Raw genomic sequence first — 22,939 nt, forward strand, 5'->3', positions numbered from 1 at the left:
GGAGAGATGATTTGGTTCATGGCGCAGCAAACTTTTGACGTCCGACTGCGGCCAACGCTACGATCGTAAAGAGTCAAAAGAACGTCGTCGCCAAATGCGTGTGCGAGCACAAGTTCGTCTGCTTCTTCCACAGGGGTTGCGATGATGCCAGAACGCCAAGCTCTTATTGGCTAATTGAAAAAAAAAATAGTGGGTTTACTTCAGGTCATTTAGCGTCGAGGTCTACATACTATCCTGTCAATTAAAGCCAATCGAAGATCGGCGTCTTTGTGACGTCACCGCAGCTCCTGCGCAACAAGCAGACGACTTGCTGTCCGCATTGTCAGGGAGGTCGTCGTATTTGTGCGTTTGCCATTAACGACTAAACCTATTGTGCAAAGTGAATGCGCCGTGATACTACGTTTTCTTGGTGCGGGATTGATTTGGTTCTGGATAGAACAACCAGAAAAACAACGAGCGCCATTGATGACGCACTTGTGAAGTTGCTTGATTGTTCTATCCAATCTTGATTTCGGCTGCGATCGGACTTAAACGTGAAACGGAGTATAAAATAATCAAAGCCCGCGTACAGCCTCCTCTACCTCCGCGCATCATCTTCCCACTTGGATGACGCCGATTGGGCCATTCTCGGGCGTCATCTCAACTTTGAGCGTCCTCCGACACATTTACTAAATACGGGGAGGATCGCTGGCCGGGTGGGCTGAAGCGCACACCCAGCTCGACGCGTGTGGAGCGAAAGTTCGCGCTGCAGAACCCAGGGATGCTGGGTTCGAGCCCCATCCCTGCCGGTTTCGATCTGGGTGAGCATCGTACAGGCGTGCGGTCGTGTATCACTACTGCGTGGTGCACGTTAAAAACCCCAGGCTAGCGATTGTACTGCACTGGCTAAATTGCTCATCTACAGCGTCTGACTCATCGCAACTTTAATGGCTGACCAGCTACAGGCTGTATAAATATCCCCCCAACCTACCAGATACGTTGCCTGCAGCCGAACCCTGACGCAACACTCGTCTCCAATCGATTGCGTTCAACCCCACTGTGGTGACGTCGAAGTGTTAGGGCAAGGTCTTTGATTATTCTAGGGGGTTTTAATGTAGAGCTGTCATGCGGTCGTGCTTTGGTTGTCAGCCAACGTACGCTACCGTGCTGATTGGGACACGGAGATACAAAGTTTGGAGCGGCTCTCGGCTGCTGAGAGAAGCGAGCTATCGCCACACCCCACTCTTTCATACTCAATTTCACCTTCAGTCTGAGCGCAGCCGACGGTACGTGTTAATGGGATCGATTAGAAATGAAGCAGTGCAGTGTCACAAAAGTGGGTACCTTTTTTGCGTGTGAATGCTGTCATCATCGGCTAAACTAATTGGTCGCAGTGAACGCGCTGCGGCCTCGCCCGTGTACTTCACTCGTTCCAAGTAATCAAATTTATTGCAATAGATTAATTTTTAGAGTAATTTTGTAATCATTCGGATACGTTTGTCAGAAAGAAATCACCAGAAAAATTTTGTTGATTTTGAAAGTACGGAAACTGCTTGTAACAATTCCAATTTTTACTTTTCCTTCCTAATGAGCCTTTTGTACAAATTTGCTACCAAGGAATCATCCAACCAAATCTGCGACGGGAGGATTGTTTATCATAGTTGCTAAATTAAGATAGTGATTAGTTTATAGTTAGGTCATTCTAATACCACAATGGACCACACAGAATCATTTCACCCGTTTTCAAACCGGAAAAAAAAAAATTGTTTTTTTTTAATTTGTGAAGTAATCGGAAACGTAGCGGTTACTTTTTCAACTAACGCGTCCAATCATCTTTCATCTTAAGTATTCGAGTAACCCTAATTAATACTTTTAATCCAAAAGCTATTGTAATTGTAATCGGCTTCTTTTTTCGAACAATGTCTGCAAGACCGAGTGAAACGGCGTATAGCTGACAGCAAGAGCGGGAAAGGACGGCTTTGCGGGTGCTATCCTTGTGACACATGGGAGGCCGGGAGGGATTACATTTTGTACAATGTCTATTCTAAGAGCGACGCTGCTCTGACCCGGGTTTTCACTGGCTCTCCAAGACTGTTTACGTGGATCTCTTTATGCTGGCTTGTTGAGAGCAGCGAATTGAATTTTTATAGTCGCCGCTCTATTTTCATTGTAGGTTTTAAGACGCTGACCAGGGAAATATTATATTACAGTATTAGCGTAGCACAAAAAAGTTATTTGATACCATAAATGTCCTAGAAACATGCCTGACATCGGAAGGAGGAATCGGCGTCGTTGCTCTTAATTTTCGTTCATTCGCTAACGATCAGCGCCGCGTGCATCTATTTCACCGTTGCGGCCTTCAATCTCTAGTGCTACCCTCTTTTAGTGCCGATTGTACACTAAATATTTCAACTTGAGTGGCGTCCAGCAAACTATATGCAATAATGAATTATTATTTTTTAGCCATAAGCGCCTATTTGGACGCTAAATTATGCAAACAACGCGCGCTGAATTCCGCAGTTACAAATTATTACTCAGAAAGGCGTTTCGCACAAATTTCAATGATAGACATTAATAAATATGTTTAAATATAAAAAAAAAGAACTTGCGTAGGTTTGTGTAAAGCGGGGCAAGTCCATTTTATTTGTACATTTGCCGCTATCTAGTTTATACCTCTCAGTGCTGCCGGTACATTTCAGACAGCGGGGACCTGAAACCAAGTCGGTGTGAGGTGTTTTCATGGGAAAAGCTTCTTGACGGCAGCGTCATAATTCATAATAATACCAGGGTCCGCTGCTCAAGTTGGGAGTACGACATGACCGGCCACACAAACACTCTGACCAATGAGGTAAGTGACTTGTTGCGATCTGCGGGTACAGTACCAAACAAAAAAAGAAAACGCGAAGGACGGTGTGACAACTTCTCGCCGTGGTCGTGCCACTCAGCCGACGTCAATATCAGCATTGACGACAACGGTCGTCAGAACTGCGCAGCTTGCGATGTGCTCCGAGACTAGTGACGATGAGAAATGACCGTCCCCTTCACTAAACAGACATCGGAACGATATTTATTTCAACTTACCACAACACGAGGTGCCAATTGCCTCCACTTCTGAGTGCTGGTAATGAAACACGGATATTTCTAATGCTCTAAGATGACACGCAAACAATCTTTGTTAGTCACACATTTCAGCGCGAATCGTCACGACACAGTAAAGTCGATAAAAAGTATATCTCGGTTCTTTTTTTCAATGTGTCGTTACCTGGCATTCGAAACGCGCGTGCGGAATTGTGAGCTTTCGATTCCCGCCGAAGGTGGCAAAATTCTGAAGCACATGGAGGCACGAATATCATTTGATCAAAGTGCCGGTCACTTGGCACCGTCGCTACTCTCGATACGCATCACGGGCTGCCCTAGAGCTTCCACTGACGACCATTAAGTGACGCGACGAGGCCGAGAGGTTGTCGTTCTATCGTTCGCGTTTCTTTGGTTTCTAGACGACAACGTTTGATAAACCAGGAGACGTTTCATTAAACTGTATCACGTTTAGTTGTAACTGTACATCGTTTCACCTAGAGTCCGGACGCATCAGACGAGCTTATAGGACCAACCAAACAGCGTCAAAAGCACAAGTCACTGAGCCTTTCCTGTGCATGCTCGATTCATCGATGGTAGAACACGCAGAGAAGCCTGATGAACACTACGTTGGTGCGCATTGGAGGCTTTATGATTGGTTCCATTAGCTCGTCTAAACCCAAAAACACTTATGAAAATCAGTTAGTGTTAGCAAAGCGAGGTCAGTTAAAACCGAAACATACCAATTTCTGGATGCTCGTGCTCCAACTTTTTTGGGGAAACATTCCTCAGTAATATTTTTACTGTGTGTTTTATACTCTAGTTTTTGCTAAGCATCACTTTTTTTGTGGTTCGCCCGGAAGAAGTTACCGAGAGACACATATATTTAAAATTAAGATAAACACTGAGAAGCATCCGCCGGTTTCCTTTTTGATTGAACGCTCGTAAATCTACGACTTGGTTGTAATGAATAATGAGTGTGACAAAGTAAAGTAATTTACTACAACTAAAATACCACAGATTCGTGCAGGAGCAGTAATGTGGAGGTGCCAAAGCCTCCAAAAAGGATATATCGGGTGTTACTTGCAACGCTGGACAAATCACTCCTGTAAAAAGTATGCCTCGCGCATAAAAAGGGTTTGACATCGTATTGACTTTGGTCCAAGGTTTTTTTTTTTTAAATTGTATATTTGGTATAACTGGGTCTTGATTACCATAAAAAATTAAATTTATAAATAGTAAGTTTAAAGGTATGGTATAAATTGGAAGCCATCTTAGAATAACCGAAAAAGACTAAATCAATAAATTTTTAAAAAAATATATGGTACATTTTTCGGCTTACAATAAAAACAGCACTCAATTTAGACACGTTTTTGGAGGCTCCGTTTGGTATGAAAAGCCATGTTCGTGTCGGCGGTCTATCCTTCCCATGGTCAAAGAGCGCAAGTCACGTCAGCCGTCAGGCGTTATTCTCCTGACAAGGATGAGAATATAACCCTGTTCTTGTGTTGTCATTCGAATAGCAGAGGCTATTATTTTGCCGGCTCGCGCCACACATCCTTCTCTTTCACGAGGATGGAGAGGCGGTAATTGCGCGCTTTTGCCACTGGTATCAGCACCGCTGGCGCAAGAACATGGTCCAATACAAAACCGACACCTAGAAATGCGTTAAATTTGTGCTTTTTCTTTTATAACTCCTTTAAATGCTGAGGATGACTTCTATTTTTGTAAAGTGGGCTAAGTTTGTCGTTTCTGATGATTCACAAATATTTTCTTATTGTTACAACACCTTCTTTTTTGACTAACTAAAAGTCAATTTCTTCAAAGTACTGTTCACAGATTCGAGGAAACAAGGAAGAAGCGCTGGATTTTTTGTTAACTGCTTAACGCCGGCATGGGAGAGAGATAGTGCATGTCATCTAAAGGTGTTGCCTGAATTTGTCATGTTTTCAGGCTCAGTAAAAAGTAACAAAAAAATTTGAAATTGTGCTTTTCGAAGAAACTTTAGCTTCCGAAGGTAAGTAAAAAAATGCGAACCATGAATAAGTTCTTAATTCTGACATTTATTTCCATGTCAGAATGATAGAGCGATAGCACGTGTGCTCAGTATGCCTTTATGCTGCACGCTGAGGTTTCACGAACCACAAATAATTGAAATTCAACACTCCTACTTTTCGGTGCGTCGCACCAAGAGCGACTCCTGCCTCTTGCCTACCTCTTGCTCAAAACGTAGATTGGTCAACCCTCGCCATTTTTTTTTGTTTCAAGGTAACCTGTAAGAAAAGTTTGAGAGAGGTCACATTATATAGAGCTATGCACAAGCCTCAACTATGCCATCCAATTTCGACTTCATATATGGCAAACGTTCGCAGAGACTCGCATAGTATCCCAGAAAATAGAGGATATCTATTTAAAGTTTCAGATATTTATGCATGTTGAAAAGCAAAATACAATTTATCATCTCCTTTTCAAGGAGAACAAGAAAAAAGATAAACGATCGCCAATTTTGAGTGTAGGCAAATTTGCAAGTCGACCAGGCCGCCCGTGCTTAGAATGCTTTAGCGGAAAATTTGTTTTCTATTTGTATTTGTCAGCTGAGTCTTGCTTTCGATCTCGTTTCGGAAATTTTTTTCCTTTCTTTCAGTTCAACCTGGTCTGTGATCGTGTCTGGCTGCGAGCCACATCCCAGAGCGTTTACATGGCCGGCCTCATGGTGGGGAACTTTATCTACGCTCACCTCTCAGACTGGTGAGATTTACATGCATCTCACTTTATTCAGTTAATGCAACAGTTGTCTTAAAAAATGGCTTAGAGCAGCAGCGCAGTACACATTACAAAAAAAAAAAAACATAAATAGTTTTTTTATGCAGATAACAAGCCAGAGTTGTTTGACGTGCTCGGCAAATCGGGTTAAGGAATCTTGAAACAAAACTGGTTTAAAAGCGGCTTGAGTATGAGGCCGAGGTACATCCAAAAATGAACATAATACTGTTCAGTATCATCATGTTAGCTCCAATTTTCGGTTTACAGAATATGGGTGTAGACATCGGAATGTGCAATATTAATGTAGTATGGATCCCAACACATTATACGAAGTCAAGGTATTGAATAGGCCGTCTTCTGCCAGCACGTCTAAGTCTGTTACTCGCTCGAATGATGAATACCGAAGACACCTTAGAGATATAGTATATGACACGCATACTTACGGTAATCACTCATTTATTACTTACAAGCTGCCCGAACGACGCAAAGCATTAATCACACTACTTATTGTGGTTGACACTTTATGTACACAAGAAGTGAAGCGTTGCTAAGCATAATAGTCTAGGTTAAAGAAAAGAAATGCTAGCCACAAATAAAAGAAAACTATGCGGCATGCTACATGTTCAATACCGACTACTGATTTTTTTTAGATATATCGCTAGGGATACGCACCTGAAATTGGAACCGTTCCCTGCTGACCTTCGTTTTTAGATATGTCGCTGGGGATAAACACCTAAAAGTGTAATCGGTCCCTCATTTATAAGAAATAGCATTGAAATGTTTTTGAGACATTTAATACCATTTTAGCGCGTAGCGTTAAGGAGCCTGTGTTACAAAAACGCTGGTGTCGGTGGTGTGCGCTAAAATCCAAGATTGGTCGATAGGGTAATGACGTCACGGCCACATGAACTCGCGCGGGAATTTCCAACAACCCACAACGCTCACGTGAAACGTGACGTCACGCGTGGAATGAAAGTGAATAAATAATATGACATGTAATGCGAAGTAAAATTCGCCACATGGTCTCAAATGATTTAACTTTATAAAGTTATTCACTTCCCTTAAAAAAAAAAAAAAAATCTTTTAGGCGGGATTTGAACCCTTGTTTCTTCTGTAGCGAGCCAGACACGCTATACTGATTAGGCCACCCAAGGCACACTTGTATGTCTTGCAAACGAGCGGGAGTTTATATGTTCATATGTTTTGCCATTGTCTGCCACTCTTAAAGGCGAAGCTAAAGCATCCTCAAAATAAGATTTGTAATTCAAAAGACTTCCTTTGTTGCTCCAGGGAATATGTTTATTTCTGCAGATGGATTCTCAGCGCTAGAAATGGATTTTTTTTTTGTTTTGCGTGATTATTCGTACAGTTGGTTTGTAGAGAAAGCAATATTTGGCTGTTAATAACAATCGTGAAGCTATGAAAAAAAAGTCACAAAATACATTTTAGACGAATTTTATTGTGATATGTTTTCCTGTGGTAAAGACACAAGATCTAAAGAGCAAAAGAGTGTTCTGACTAGGTCGGTAGTATAGGCACCGCTTTTGACACGTAGAACAACGGAGTAGAATCATATGTGCGCACTTATTTGTTTCTTTATAAACAACTGTTCTTACAGGCGTTGTTTTTGTATTTTATCGGCAAGGATATGTAATTGCGTTGCACCCAATGCGCAAATCATAAAACATCCCGATGTCGTTATAATCGATGAACTACCGAGTCGTCTATGATAATGATGTAAGTCCATATTCTGTATGACGAGACGCCGGGGCTTAAGATGCAAACGGTAGAGGTCAATGCATTATCGCCAAGTAAACAATCCAAGTAAAATGATCTTCTCAGAGTCGTGTCTCGGGATCTTTTATACTGACCCCTTCACCGTCGTTCCTTTAATGCTTCTTTCACGACGGGGTTAATGGTAACATTGGTGATGCAACTGCAAGAAAGGCAGTGAACGACCCGTATTATTTACATCTTGGGAAATAGTGTACGTAGACCATACGCGGACACAAAAAAAGCGGTAAGATTAATCATACCTTTTGGGTACTAAAGAAATAAAAAACAGCCTCGCTTTTTTGGAACACATGTTAAAAGCACAACTAAATGACACGCTTTTTATTAAAATAAATACAAAGTGTCACCAGAATTATGAAAAAATACCTATATATTGCGTAACGCAGTTTTGAAAACCAGACAACCGATCAAATTGGTGCAGCAATATGGCGGCCCCAATAAGCCTAATGACGGTAAGTCGTGGGCGGGTGATAAGAGGAAATAAGAAAATGCAGTTGGTATCTTATCATAACAACTGAATATTTGATTCGTATCAATTTTTAATTTATAAATTTAGATAACTAAAACGGAAGAGCGTATAATAGTATAAAGCTGGCATGTAATATGTTTATTTAGGCATTAAGGTATTCAGCAGAAGTGTGTCAACCTCAAACCAGAGTCGAAATTTAAACTGTAGTGTTCCTGCGAAAACCAAAATTTTATATTATTTTTACTTCAAAACTAAACTACACTCACCGAGCGCTTCGTCTCCACCCCAATGTGGGCCGTTAGTGTGGACATTAACGGCCCAAACAAGAAGCTAGAGCTTTAGAGCTTGCTGTTATGCAATAAAAAGGTAGAAGCGATTTTCAAAGTTTTCTTAACGGAAATGGGTCCTGTCCTTGGTAGCCGACGCCACTCGTCTTCAAGTATTCTTAGGCTTCATCGGCCGCTATATTTTTGTTAAAACATACTAATAAAGATTGCTTATAAAGTTTGTGTTAAATAAAGGGAAGCTCTGAAAACTTGCCATTTGGCCCGGATTGCTAGCCACGTATTTGGTGGGAGACCGATTGTTACTGAATATTAGATTATTTTTTGGATGAAAAAAAAAAATCTGTACTCCTATATGTTTTGTTTTCTTTCGGACACCCGGCATTCATCTCCGTAAACTCGTGGGTTTCGTCGGCTGCCATTTTCCGACTAAACATTTTCTGAAATCGCTCATAACTTTCGATTCTGATAATGGCAAAGTCTAAGAATTTGACATGTTGTCCGGACCGCTAACGCAATATTTGGACTGGAACTAAAACCGCTACAACGCGTTTTTTTTTTTTTTTCGCATAAGAATATATAATTTTTTTTTTTTTTTTTTCGAGAGATGTTGTGCCAAAAAATAATGAAATTAGGGGCGCGGAGATGTTGAATGGTTTCGTTGTGCTTTTCCGAAAGATGCCATGGAGAGTGACTGATTTCCGCCTACATCTCATCTCCTTAAATTATTTCATTTGTGCTCGCAGGTATGGAAGGAAGCGGGCGCTGGCGTTCATGGTTCCCGTTCCAATCGTTGCTGGCATTTTGACAGCCTTCTCGTCCAACTTCCTAATGTTCAACGTCGGCAGGTTCATCAGTTCCCTCGGAATGGGAGGAATCCAGAACACGACCTTCACATTTGGTAGGCAAACTGGAGCTTTTAATTGTTTATATCGCGTTTACCACACTTGGAATCAAGAGCGTGCTGGGAAGGATAATATAAAAAATGAAAAAGAACATAAAGCGCAAAGCAAACAATACGATTTCCCATTTTTGTCTTGTGCGTCCTTCTGTTTTGTGTTCTTCCAATTATTTCTATTTGTTTACCACAGTTGTGCTTAAAAGGTAACTGCAAAGAAAAAAAAATATTTTTTCTAACAGCCTAATTGGGACAAGCAGGTCAAAAAACAATTTTTCCGTGAGAAAAAAAAATTACAGCAATATTTATTGCGTGAGACTGATTTTAGTTTGCGGCTATTTCGCCCGTTTTAAATCGCGTGCCACGAAGTTGGGATTTCGTGACGTTAATCCCAATCGGCTGCTATACTTCTCATTGCCTAAGAGTTTGATTGACAGCTTAGATCTTGGTTGTTAAACCTTTGTTATTTGTTGCAATTTCCTTTTGAGCGGCATATTTTTACGTTTAAAGAATAACCCATGTGATAAGAGTTATTAGTCTTTACAAAAGGTTGACAAGACGGGCGCTTACGTTTGGATTCATACCATAACAAACAAAAGCTTCGCCATTCTTTCATGGCCGCCGTAGTCTTTGCTCCCGCCTGTCTCGCCTACCTCGACTAATCGTTTCGGCGAAGTGATCAGTGTTTCGTGCTGACCCAGGTGCTTGAGTGAGACTTCTTGAAGTGAAGTAGTGTGTGTTTAGCAGCTGTCGCAGGTGTTAGTGATAGGAAGCGACGCGGGGGTTTGGCTTTCATAGCGCGGATCTTTCGTTTTCCCCTTTGCTTGCTTAGCGTGCTTTTTTTGTGTTTGTTTTGCTTGTTTGCGCGTGCAAATGCTGACTTTTCGGAGATGTCAGATGCGTGATCCCGACTGTGAGCCTTCCAGCAGCCATGTCGCCCCGAAAGGAATGCTATTTGGCTGGAGGCAATCGGGCGTTTGCGTAGCGACGAACGTGTCCAGTTACGTTCTCGTCGGGTCCATATTACATGAGCGAATGACGTTTTAGCGAACAGCGACAATTGAGCGAATCGTCGTTTTAGCGAATAACGGGGGCGCGCGTTAACCCATCCGCCGCGCTGCGCTTTCGCCGCTTGGCGGCGACAGTCTGCGGCGGCTCATTACAAAAATGTGAACCCACTTCGCCCACCTGAAAACGCCGCTTCGCGGCGTCCGACTATTCGCCAAAGTGCCATTCGCTGAAACGTGGGCGTTCGTTAAAACGTCATTCGATCAAGTGAGTGCTTCCCGTTCTCGTCATATCGCTCCGGAGGCCATCGAGATTCGCACCGGGCGCACCTAACGTCCACAACTAGACACACAAAATAAAAAACACCATGTTCACTACGTAAAAAGTGGTCTCAGTTCATGCATCTGTAGACAGGTACAAAATCTTGCCCAAATTTATCCACACCGCACGACGAGCGCAACACGTCGCTGTGCAAACGCAGTCCAACAACACTAAGCATAAAAACGGCAGATTTAGGAGAACAATTCGGAGTCCATTGTTCAATTAAAACGACGTAATTTATTTGAAAACGCCCGCAACTTTTTACTCGCGGTATGCGTCCGGAATCTTCCCCATTTTGAAACAGAACGAAGGAAGATTTACTTTTAAAAACGCTTGCTGCGTCCTCCCGGGCCAGTTTTACTGGATCAGCTGACGACGGCGGGACTGGACCCGTTGTACGTCAACCGCGCATAACACACATAGCACCGCATTACACACACCACGAACGTTTCAGCTCTGTCGCATCACCGTGTTGCACCAAACAGAACAAGATCGCCGAAACCAACGCAGCGCTGTCGTGAACCTTGGCTTGTGGTTGCGCACTCGTGGATACTGTGACTCTCTTCGCTTTCAAAGCACGCACGACGATTACGAACGATACTTTCCGTCTTCCGGGAACATCACAGGGGCACCCCCTCCGGTCACGTCTTCGCTACATGTGCTCGCAAACCGCGTCAAACCAGAACAATACCGCGGCCTGGCGTAGTTGCCAGATCTTGCCGGAAGTCGAGACGCTGCGTCGTTCAACTCCGCAAGGCAAGGAGAGTGAGGGGCGGGGCGTACTCCTCTTCCGCGGGGGTCGAAAGAGCGGGAGTTTCAAATGTGGAGAGGTTCTGACTCTACTAAATTACGTCCTGTGGCGTAAATATTGATAAAAAAAATCATTTTTTTAGCGGAAAATTTGTTTTGTGACATGCTTGTCCCAATTAGGCTGTTTAAAAAAAAACTTTTTTTCTTTGCAGTTACCCTTTAAAACACATGCGAACCACTAAGGGGGTTCATACTAAAAATATACACTTTATCCGGTTTTCTGTTTAGAATGTATTCTCGCGGAAACATGGTTTCTTGTAATATGAGACTGGCCATAACAAAAAGAAAGCTGAAAATCCTTTTGCAAGCTTTTTTAATCAATATCTGATGCGATCAAATCAAGAGTCTTTACCACTGAGACAGAAACTCAGCTTGCCTAAGTATAAATCCACACATCTCAAAAAACACGTATTACGACATTGCCCGCTTTCAGACTTCCATGCGCGTTTTAGTGCGCACGTGTCTAGGCGTGCGTGCCTGCGTGCGCGTTTTCGTGTATGCCCGTGTGAGCGCGTGCGCTTGTGTGCGTGTGTTTATATGTATTCGTGTGTATGTGCGTGCGTGACGGAAATAATTGCAAACAATGCCGCTAGCCCTGCCCACTATGGTGCATAGCAGAGAGACGTTCTTGTTTTGTGTTCCTTGTTGTTATCTCGGGATAGCGTCCTTGGCAGAGGCGCCTAACCATGCTTCCGGTGTAATCACAAGGTGCCGTAAAGCGCGCATCCTTCTTGTGCCCCCTAAATGTATTGCGAATAAACAGAGCTTAATGCGTTTTTTTTTCTTGCCTGCGTGCAGTTTTGGATAACGACAAAAGCAATAAAACTTAATAAATATTTTAAGAAAACCCAGAATTCTCATTCTCAAAATAGAACACTTATACCACTGTCAGACAGGCATATTAAACGACTTCAGAAGGAACTCCAACAACAAATATGCGAATTAGCTCCAGATCTTGCTCTCATCGCCATGCGCTGGTTCGCCGACCCTTTAAATGAGTTCGTTCTGAAGGACTTCGACGTGCCCTTCTGACAGTGGTAAAATACTCTTTGGAGATACTCTCAAAGTAGACTTCATTAAGTTTTATGAGCTGGGAAAAAACGGATATCCTTGTATAATTAAGAAAACAAACTCAACTTTCACTGTTTTTATAATTTTCAGTAGTTTGGAAAGTTTTTAAAGGTGACCTATATAAGATATTTAATAACTTCGACATAACCAGAATGCTACAATGTAGCTCTTTTTTAAAGTATACCTATGCACTAATATGCGTACTAAAAATAATTTGTTGCACACTTTAGTGTGTAAGCACAATTCAAGCTTTTCGGTAATGTCAAGGTTATTAAATATTTTTTTAAATCGGTCCCATTTAAAAGATTGCAGAACAACACCAGGAGTCGTCAGAGGGACGAAGTTAGACATTCCTTACTATTATATAGAAAGCAACAACAATCATTTTCAATTTATTACGGCAATGCATTTACATTGAAAGTGTCACAGAAGGATTCTACTACAATTGTGTGATAAGTAACACTATAGCGAGTGGTCAAACAGGCCATTTCCGACAGGTGTCAGTACAGTTTGTGCCCCTTTGATAATTTGGCAAAGATAGATAATTTAGAATGTCTGACCTATTTAAGGTAAGCTAAGCCAGTGACCTATTTAAGCTACCAAACACGCGATTTCCGACAGGTGGCAGAAAACAGTTGGTGTCTCTTTGATCATTTTGGCAAATATAGGTAATTTAAAATGTGTGACCTATTTAAGCTATTTTAATGACCGACATAACCAGAAATACCAGACTTGGCTCTTTTCATTGAACACAATCTTACTTCGGTATGTTTGAACTACATATGTCGCATATATTTGAGTGAATAAATGTTTCGAAAATCTAGAAAAGTTTAAATCAAATTTCTGAAAAAAATATTTTTATCTTCTTTATATTTAATTGGTAGAAAGGTATAATAGTGGTTTAATAAAACATATATATAATATGTAGAATTTTGTTTATATGAGCGTAATTAAAGCTTGAACATTGTCAGGCGTGCGTTGTAAAACTGCAAGCTTTGTTGTGTAGTAAAACATTGTTTACTCTTGCTCACGCCAAATCTCACTTATTTTTAAGGTTTTGTGTTAAAGTGTGAATATCACGTATTTAAAAATACCACGCCTAATCACTGGCCAGATTAGTATCTACGCTAGGTCGACGTCAAAATGGACAACTCACAAAATTCAAGCATTAATTGATGTCTTAAAAAAACTCGTAGAAAAACTCAAAACAAAAAGAAGATACATATGTATATATATATATATATATATATATATATACCGGGTGTTTTTGCGAAGACTTTCAAAAATCCTAAACATTATGGCGTTTGAAACAAAAATAAACTGCCTTCGGGAACATACTACCAGCCACGGCGGACGTCAGGAATTGCGAAAAACATACTAATTAACCAGCTAATTAATTAAAATTTGTTAATAAACTTTTTAATTAGTGGAAATAGACTTATGGTTCCAATTAGAAACTTGCTGAGCGTTATCGAAAACCGCTAAATCAGTCATTTTCAGAAAGACTTTGAGCGCGTGAGAAGAGTAGTAGCGCACTAAAATTACCACTCGTGGAGCAGGTACAAGGCTAGCGGTTGCGGGAAGGCGCCGCGCCATTTTTCCGCCTCTTATCTAGCCCCAGCCTTGTACCTGCTCCACGAGTGGTAACTTTAGTGCGCCACTACTCTTCTCATGCGCTCAAAGTCTCTCTGAAAATGACTGATATAGTGGTTTTAGATAACGCTCAGCAACTTTCTAATTGGAATTATATGTGTACTTCCAGTAATTAAAAAGTTAATTAACATATTATAATTAATTAGTTGGCTAATTATTATGTTTTGTCAACTCCTGACGTCCCCCGTGGCTGGTAGTTTCTTCCCGAAGACAATTTCTTTCTTTTTCAAACGCCCTCATGTTTAGGATTTTTGAAAGTCTTCGCAAAAACACCCGGTATATATATATATATATATATATAATTAAATCGGTCGGGAATTTGTAGAGGTTTCTAAACATTAGTTAATTCATATATATGTGATATATTTTGTTTAAATATATCAAAGTGATTTTGTGTTCAATGAAGAGAGCTAAGTTTGTGATTTCTGGTTATGTCGAGCATTAAATATCTGATATAGGTCACACATAAAAATAACCAATCTTTGCCATAATATTCAAAGAAACACGACCTGTTTTCCGCTAGCTGTCAGAAATCGCATGTTTGACCAATCGCTGTATTGTTGCTTATTAAAACTACTGTACTAGACTTCTACTGAGATACTTTTAAGATAGATTAATTACAATAATAACTTGATAACATTGTTATTTTTTAAAGTAATTTTCAAAAAACTTTCAACAGCGTACCCTTGATGATTCTTGGCATGATTTTGTAATATTTTACCACTCACAGGTTTAAAATATTTTAATAATATTGACATCACCGGAAAGCTCGAATTGAGCTCTTTTTCTTGAATAGGAATTCAACAAGATATGCTTAAATGAAATATCTTACATACATTTTAATAAACGAATGTCTAAAAAATCTAAACAAATTCGGGTTCGATTTTTTTGAAAACCTAATATCCTATTTGCTTCGAGTTTCATTGGCAGCAATAGGGTATAACTGGTCTACTAGCAAATATAAACAGAAAGCATAGCACTTTGCAAGAACGTAATTAAAGCTTGACTCTTGTCAGGTGTTCGTTGGGACTGCATCCTCACAATGATGCTATTGTGGCCAATATTGTTGCATGGTATAGTAACTTAGCTCTTATTAATATTTTCATTGACACATAACCTTAAATATAAATGGAAATGTGTGGAACGTGGAGTATAAAGTATTTTACTACACAAGAAAGCTTGTCGTTTTTAACGCACATCTGACCGGGGCGGATTCATGGGTCAGGCTTGTGGGGGGGGGGGGGGGGGGGGGGGTAAGTTGTAATTTAGCTTGCGGGGGGCGGGGAAGGGAAAACCACATGACGACAGAAGGTCTACCATCTCTGGTTTGTGGACGTAGTATGTGTTATATCAACAAACACTGACCATTTCTTTTTGAAAAAGCTGGTGTGTGTCGATTTTTCATTCAAATATTTTGACCTTGGGGGTTTTGGGAAAGTGCAGTCCCCAACCTCCCCCCCCCCCCCCCACCCCACCCCCTTTCTCCTCTAAGTACGCCCATGCAACTGATAATGTTCAAGCTTACATTGCGGTAAAATAAACGAAATGCAATATAAGATATTTATATTTTTTCAAGAAATCACCTTATCGCTGGGTATTATTAAAAATATAGCATATAATTTTTTTTAAAATCGATTTTGAAATTCACGAGTCCTAAGAAGCGTTTGTTATTCAAATGTACGTAACTTATTTTATTTTGTACAGATAACATGAGCACTGCTTCATTTGAAAATATGTAGATTCGAGCTTTCTGGGGATGTCAAGGTCATTATAGTATCTTGAAAAAGTCACACAAAATCTTTCCAAACTTTATTGAAAATCGTAAAAAAAAAAGTTCGACATTTGAAAAAATATTCCAGATTAGAATATGTTTGTAGTCTCTAAGCCTCATAAAATCTATTTCAGATTGTCTGAGAAGATATGCAAATATATATATATATATATATTGCTGTCGTTTTTACACTTTCTTAAGATAAGGAATGCGCGACGGCCTGGAAAGGACGGTTTACAGGGGGGGATTATACATACATACATATATATATATATATATATATATATATATATATATATATATATATATATATATATACATATTTTTTTTAATTAAAATTTTACCCAACACGCTACCTCAATTTGCATGCAAACCTTCGATAATACTACTGCTACTAATAATAATAATAACGATAATAATATAAAGGATATAAATAATGCGATTCACGCGATAATGACCGATAATTAAACACAATTCCCCAAGCAGACAAGCCAACTATGGGCTTCTTTGAAAGTGTAATTGGGAACCTTACAACAAAAGCTGAGTTTTGGGGTCCTGGTGTTAGAAGTATGCTTAGAAAATAAATTCAATTGAAAAGTATCTAAAATAGTTTACAACGCCGAGCATTATTTGGCTATTGTCTCGAGGTAAAAAACAACACAAAGAATCGAGGTGATAGGATAATATGAAAAAAAAAAGAAATGCGTAGTTGCATTTGAGCTGTGAAAAAAGCTTTTTTTTATTTAAAGTATCAGTATACAGCAGCTTTATGTTCCAATCACCTCAACCACGAAAACGTAGCCATGAGTGTATTATTGCGCGTGCTCACTACTAATATCCAAAACTGCTCATTACAACCGCAACAAAATTAAGTTTGCCCGTCCCAAATCACTTCTTTTTTAAAACACATGTTTCTGTTGTTGTTTTTTTGTGTGTGTGGAGGGGTGTTACATGATACCTTGGCGGATCTGTTCTGGTGTAGACTTACCTCATCGTGTTTCTAAATAAGGAATCCTATCTCTATTGTTAGTTCGCAAACTCAATCTTGTTATATTTTAATGCTAGACACGGATGTCTCCAAAGGCGGCTGGACGCAGGTCGGCCTTGCCTTGTTCATCCGGGACTGGCTTTAAATACACATCATCATATCCTTGGAGGGACTTCTGTTTGCTGGTATCCATAAGAGCCGCCACAAAAAGTAACTTTGCTCGCATCCTACCTTTTTGTGTTCGTTTCTTTACGAAGTTTTAGAGCGCAGCTCTTAGAGGCCCGTTTCCGGCTTGAGTGGCGTCGGCGTCGGCGTCGGCGTCGCCGTCAGCGTAACCGCGAAATCACGTGACCCCCCGAGGTCACGTGACTCCATGAGGTCACGTGACCCACTCAGGTCACGTGACCCCCCAGGTCGCGTGACCCCCCGGGGTTACGTGACCCCCTCAGGTAACGTGTCCCCCCTCAGGTCACGTGACCCGCCTCAGATCACGTGACCCCCTGAGGCCACGTGACACCACTGAGGCCATGTAACCCCCTGAGGTCACGCGATCCCCTTGGGGACACGTGATCCCCCGAGTTCACGTGACCCCCTGAAGTAACGCGACCCACGAGGTCACGTGACCGCCCTGTCGTCACGCGAGCCCCCTTAGGTCATGTGACCTCGAGGAGTCACCTATCCCTCAGTACGCTTCCACCTTCCTCCTCAAGAGCTGCGCTCTAACCGGCGTTACAGGGAATTGTAAACAGCTTTCATTTTTTGTTTGGTTCCCTGATGTTTTAACTTATTCGTATACTCGTAGGTAACAAAACCAATCTTGTTTTATTTCAGTGCTGGAAGTCTTATCTGCTCGGCATCGTGCGCTAGGCGTACTAATAGCCAATGGGGGCTGGACGACGGGCCTTGTGACTCTGGTCGGCCTTGCCTGGTTTATCCGTGACTGGTTTTATATGCAGATAGCCATATCGTGTGCCTGTCTTCTGTTGGCCATCAACTGGTTGTAAGTCAAGCACCACATGAATCGAAAAGAGTGAATTGAAAATTAATATCTTGTTTACCTAGTTTGGGTAACGTTGCTTAGACAAAAGTCCACTCCTCTGTTTCCCCGAAATGCTCGTGAATTGCATTGTGGTATTAACCTAATTATTTCAATGAGTGACGGTACGTCAATTGCACCTGAAACTAAAAAAAATAGACATTCACTGGAAGAACGATTCGCGGGCTCACAATCCTAAATCCAAATCAAACACTTGAAGAATAAATCATGGAGTTATCATAATGTACACTACAGGTTCAACTGGCGCTAATGTCTATGCAACTTCCGGGATTCAAATCAAAGTACACAGCAACCAGTCTATTTTTGAGGCGCTCCTGTGCATTCTTATGTGAAAACGCGCGTGCATTTTATCTCTTCGCCAGAAAATACCATGGAACACAGTTTTTTTTTATTCGAGTCGTACCAAATAGTATGTACCTTTAATAACATTGTAGAAGTGCAATTGCTTTAATTAGAGCATTTTCTTTCTCAGTGGACGATTTAACTTTGTTATATTTAGGGCCGAAACCTCTGTTCCTCAGCAGGTGTGTAAAAACCAGCGGCGATTGTAAACAAAATAACAATTTACAAGAATATAGAGCGTGTTCAAGGCATGCCAGCATTCAGGTGACGACTATATATTGCTAATATGCCAGTCTTGTCATTAAACGAATATGACCACGCCTTGCAACTTTCATTCAAAACTAAAGGAGCAAGGTATGTGGGCTATGAAAGGTGTCTCCTTTTATTAGTTTTACTGTCGAACAGCATTTATCGGGCACTTGCTATCAAAACTTTCGAGCGTGCGAGTGGTGTTTTGAACATACAACAAGCATATTCGCAAAGAGCAGAAAGAATAAAGCCGTACTTACTTATTGAAAATCGGACTATATTACGTGGCCTTCAATTTATTTTGATCGTATATGCGCAGGGAGTTACAGATCCAGTGTTACTGCGTAGATCTTGCCGTCTCTCTTAGTTTTCCGGATGTCCTTCATTCGTTTGTAACGTATATGACCAATGCTTAAAATCGCCAACGTCGTTTTCGCCCTAACAGTATCCGACAGTGCACATAAATACATGCGCGAAGCCATTTTATCACTGTTTTAATGCAATTAATTTGAAAAAAAAACGCCTTAACTGACCAATTACGTTCTATCTAGTACGTACGAATTATTCGGGATATTATCTCTTATAATTGAGCGCAAAGAGAAAATGCACTCACTTTTCTCATAGAAATGCATTACCGCAATTCGCTGCAGCACAGTAGCGCCAGTTGAACCTCTAAGGGTATTTTATAATAACTCTATGGATTAAAACCATTCGACTTCCATAGAAAATAGCCGCGGGAAATAGGTTGCTGAGTTTACCCACACTAGTTAAAACACGAAATAAAAAAAAAAGGATGCCTCGACCGCCTTTGTAACGCCGAGGCGCACAGAATGTGTGTGTGCTCAGGATGCGTGCGTAATAGCTAGTTATGTTTGGTTACGGGGAGCTTTGAGTGGGTTTAGGACGCGTCACACGCATGACCCACCTATTTGCTTACCCACCGTGTGTATCGAAATTATCAGGACGAGTATAAAGTTAATCAATAGTGAAGTGTGCCAAGGGTTTGCTCTCACGAGAAGTTTTGACGGGTTTGGCAAATACTTCAGTAGGAAATGCATCTTATTCCGTGAAAATCCAATGGCCTCGGCACCAACAGCGTTTCCGTAAATGGAAAGGCTAGACGCGCATAGCCTCGAGGTTTACTTTTTAAACTGGGAGGGGCGGCGGCTGCCGCTCTTTATTGTTGGGTAAATCCGTTGAGAAAGCTGAAACTGCCGTCTCTGCATGAAGCTTTAGCGAATGCGGTGTCTCGGTTAGCCGGCGGCACCCCTTTCCTCAGCAAAGCTCGACAGCATCGATAGTTCAATGCGTTCTCTTAGACCTGGACATTCTAAACTGCTGAGAGATGATTTGGCGCTGAGGATGCGCTGTCTAATATAACCGAACAAAGTAGAATGTATTCTCCTAGTAAAATATTTGGCTCCTGGTTCCTTAGAGGCTGTTTCTAGCGACCTGTCTCCTTAGTGCTTTTTTGATTGAGAAGAGCCCCTGTGTAACTAAATTAATTTCGAGGGGAGAAGGTTGATCGCATATCCTAATTTATCATCTGGCTTCTGCCCTAGGTCGTGACTCTTTCAATTGCTGCTCTATTCGTTTTACGTACTAATCAACGTTAGCAGATTAGCTCAGTTACGAAGCTCCCCATAGACGCTGCTTCCACGGAACGCTTCCCGTCGTTGGACGCTAAACTGTTTTGAGAACGGCTGCAACTATAGCTGTAGTGTATTCTAAGGAATACATGTGTTTCGAAGCAGAGCGTCTAGGTGGCTTTTCACCGTGCTATATAAAACCCAGACTTTTGACCCGAAAAATCTAGATTGCGCTTTAAACGACGGGAAGCGGACTGAGGAGGGGCTGCAATGTAGTAACGTTACTAACAACCATCAATGACGTTCTCGGATCATGTGAGCAGAGGTCGGCATTTTAGGTCGCCCTCACTCACCCTCACCCTCACAGCCACACTCACCTAAGCCCCTCACTCACCCTCACCCTCACAGCTACACTCACCTTCAGCCCCTCACTCACCCTCACCCTCACAGTCACACTCATTTTCAGCCCTTCACTCACCCTCACTGAACCTCACGGCCCTCACGCACTCTCCGCCCTCACGGCCCTCACGCCCCTCACGGCCCTCACGCCCCTCACCGCCCTCACGGCCCTCACGCCCCTCACTCACTCATGGCCCTCACGCCACTCACCGCCCTCAGGGCCCTCACCGCCCTCATGGCCCTCACGGCCCTCACCGCCCTCACGGCCCTCATGCACTCATAGTCCTCACGCCACTCACCGCCCTCACGCCCATCACCGCCCTCACGCCACTCACCGCCCTCACGCCCCTCACCGCCCTTGCGGCCCTCACACTCCTCACGCCCCTCACGCACTCATGACCCTCACGCCACTCAGGCCAGCTTCAGGTGGGGCAATTTCGCCCAGAAACTTTACGTCGCAACGCCAGCAACACGGGCCGCCGGCGATCACACGCAGCAACCTATTGCTGCAATTTACCATCGTCATCATAAAAATTTTATTTTTCTTGCACTATTTAGACAGAATTACGCGTTATAAACGTGTTTTGATGCATTTAAACCTCGTTAAGAATACTAATGCACCTTTCTGAAACAGTTTATTTCCAAAAAACGATCGATTTCAGACCGGAACCAAGTCTTTCGGTGTCATCATCACCGGCACAAGGTATCACGTGAAAATGTTGCGTCCCTGATTGGATGCAGCCGCTTCAAACGTATTCGAATTGCTCCGAGTTGCTTGCCTATTTCGAGCCGGACCCGATCTCAGCAATTCGTGTCGATCTAGGGAAAGCTAGAGAGCCACCCGCCATTAACACCATGTAATGACTTGAGCCGAACACATCGCGGTCTTGGTTACGACTGGTAGGTTTTACTTTTCTGATTCAATAACAAACAGATAACAAGGTTGACAACCAAAACCCAAAGTCTGCTAAACATAGCTAAAACAGTGAAACTTGTCACTGCATTACATCCCTCCCCTCTTAGTAAGGAGCACAGTCTCGTTAGTTAATACACATAAGGTCCCAATCTGGAGACTGGTCGACGCAGTCTTGATGACCTTCGAGGAGGAGGACTTGTCGGCTGGTCATGGACCTCTGCATTTGGTGAAGGCACTTGTTCTGTTGGCTCTTGACGACAAGTGATGGGTGGTAGCTGAACAGCATTGTCCCGGCTCGTTGGGTTGATGCTCACGTCCAGCCAAGCCTTGCGCAGCTGGTCACGGTGGCGTCGATGAGTCTCGCCGTTCTCCTGCTGCACTTTGTACGAGACTGGGCCCATTATGGCAACCACCTTTGCTGCTTTCCATCGCGGGCCAGGGATGAAACTTCTCATGTAGACTGCATCTCCTAGTTGGAACTTCTTCACCTTTAGGTCTGGTCTCTCCTGTTCTCTAATCCGATCCGGATGAAGCCTGTCCAGTGGCGAACGCAACTTCCGTCCTATCATGAGCTCAGCTGGAGTCTTGCCGGTCACCGAGTGGGGGGTGGTGTGCTATTTGAACAGAAATCGCGAGATTCTGCACTGGGTATCTCCTTCCGACTGCTTCTTGAGTGTCGCCTTCACCTCCCTCACCATCCGCTCTACCCTGCCCTTGCTTGCAGGGTGGTATGGAGCTGTGTGCATAAAGCGGACAGCATTGAGCTTGAGGAAGTCCTGCATCTCTCGGCTGGTGAATGCAGTTCCATTATCGGACACAATGACGTCCGGCAACCCATGTGTTGCAAAACACTTGCGCAGGCTCCTGATTACGGCAGTAGAGGTCATCGATGGCATGATTTCTACTTCCACCCAGTTGGAATATGCATCAACGATCACCAAGAAGACCTCGCCCTTAACTGGACCTGCGAAGTCGACGTGCGACCTGCTCCAGGGCTGCTCTGGTTTAATCCAGAAATGTACTGGTGCCTTGGGGTCGCTTTGACGGTTGGCTTGGCACTTGTCGCAGTAGCGCACTAACTCCTCTATCTCCTCATCGAGTTTCGGCCACCAGATTAGGCTACGATCCATTGCCTTCATTGCCGTCATTCCAGGATGATTTGCGTGCAAGAGCTGTAGGACTTGGCTCCTTGCCGCCTTGGGGATCACGACACGGTTACCCCATAACAAACAGTCTCGATGCACTGACAATTCTGTTTGCCTCACTTCGAATGGTGCGAAATCTCCACCAGAACTGTCATCGTGCCATCCGCTGAGCACCCACTGCTTCACTCTTGAGAGCACGGTGACCTTTCCGGTCAAGGCCGCAATGTCAGTAGCCAGAAGTGGAGGGTACTGGACGGCTTCAAGCAACAGGATGTCACCGGGTGGTGCTGGTTCGTCAACATCTCCAGGCAGTGGCAGCCGGTTTAGACCATCCGCGTTAGAGTTGTCTTGAGCCTTC

At 42.6% G+C, this 22,939-nt stretch overlaps 1 protein-coding gene across 1 annotated transcript in view; it reads left to right on the forward strand.

Annotated features, from left to right (window-relative positions):
- LOC115311845 (organic cation transporter protein) overlaps nt 1-22,939 on the forward strand; it is a 53,635-nt gene that overhangs the window by 9,999 nt on the left and 20,697 nt on the right. Inside the window, exons 3-6 of the mRNA XM_042292795.1 lie at nt 2,679-2,827; nt 5,699-5,802; nt 9,111-9,265; nt 17,716-17,884. Of these exons, the coding sequence (XP_042148729.1) occupies nt 2,679-2,827; nt 5,699-5,802; nt 9,111-9,265; nt 17,716-17,884 (577 nt within the window). The remainder of the gene's footprint in view (nt 1-2,678; nt 2,828-5,698; nt 5,803-9,110; nt 9,266-17,715; nt 17,885-22,939) is intronic.

The sequence above is a fragment of the Ixodes scapularis genome, unplaced genomic scaffold (genome assembly GCF_016920785.2).
Source record: "Ixodes scapularis isolate PalLabHiFi unplaced genomic scaffold, ASM1692078v2 PGA_scaffold3__209_contigs__length_174095766, whole genome shotgun sequence".
NCBI classification, from domain to species: Eukaryota; Metazoa; Arthropoda; class Arachnida; order Ixodida; family Ixodidae; genus Ixodes; species Ixodes scapularis.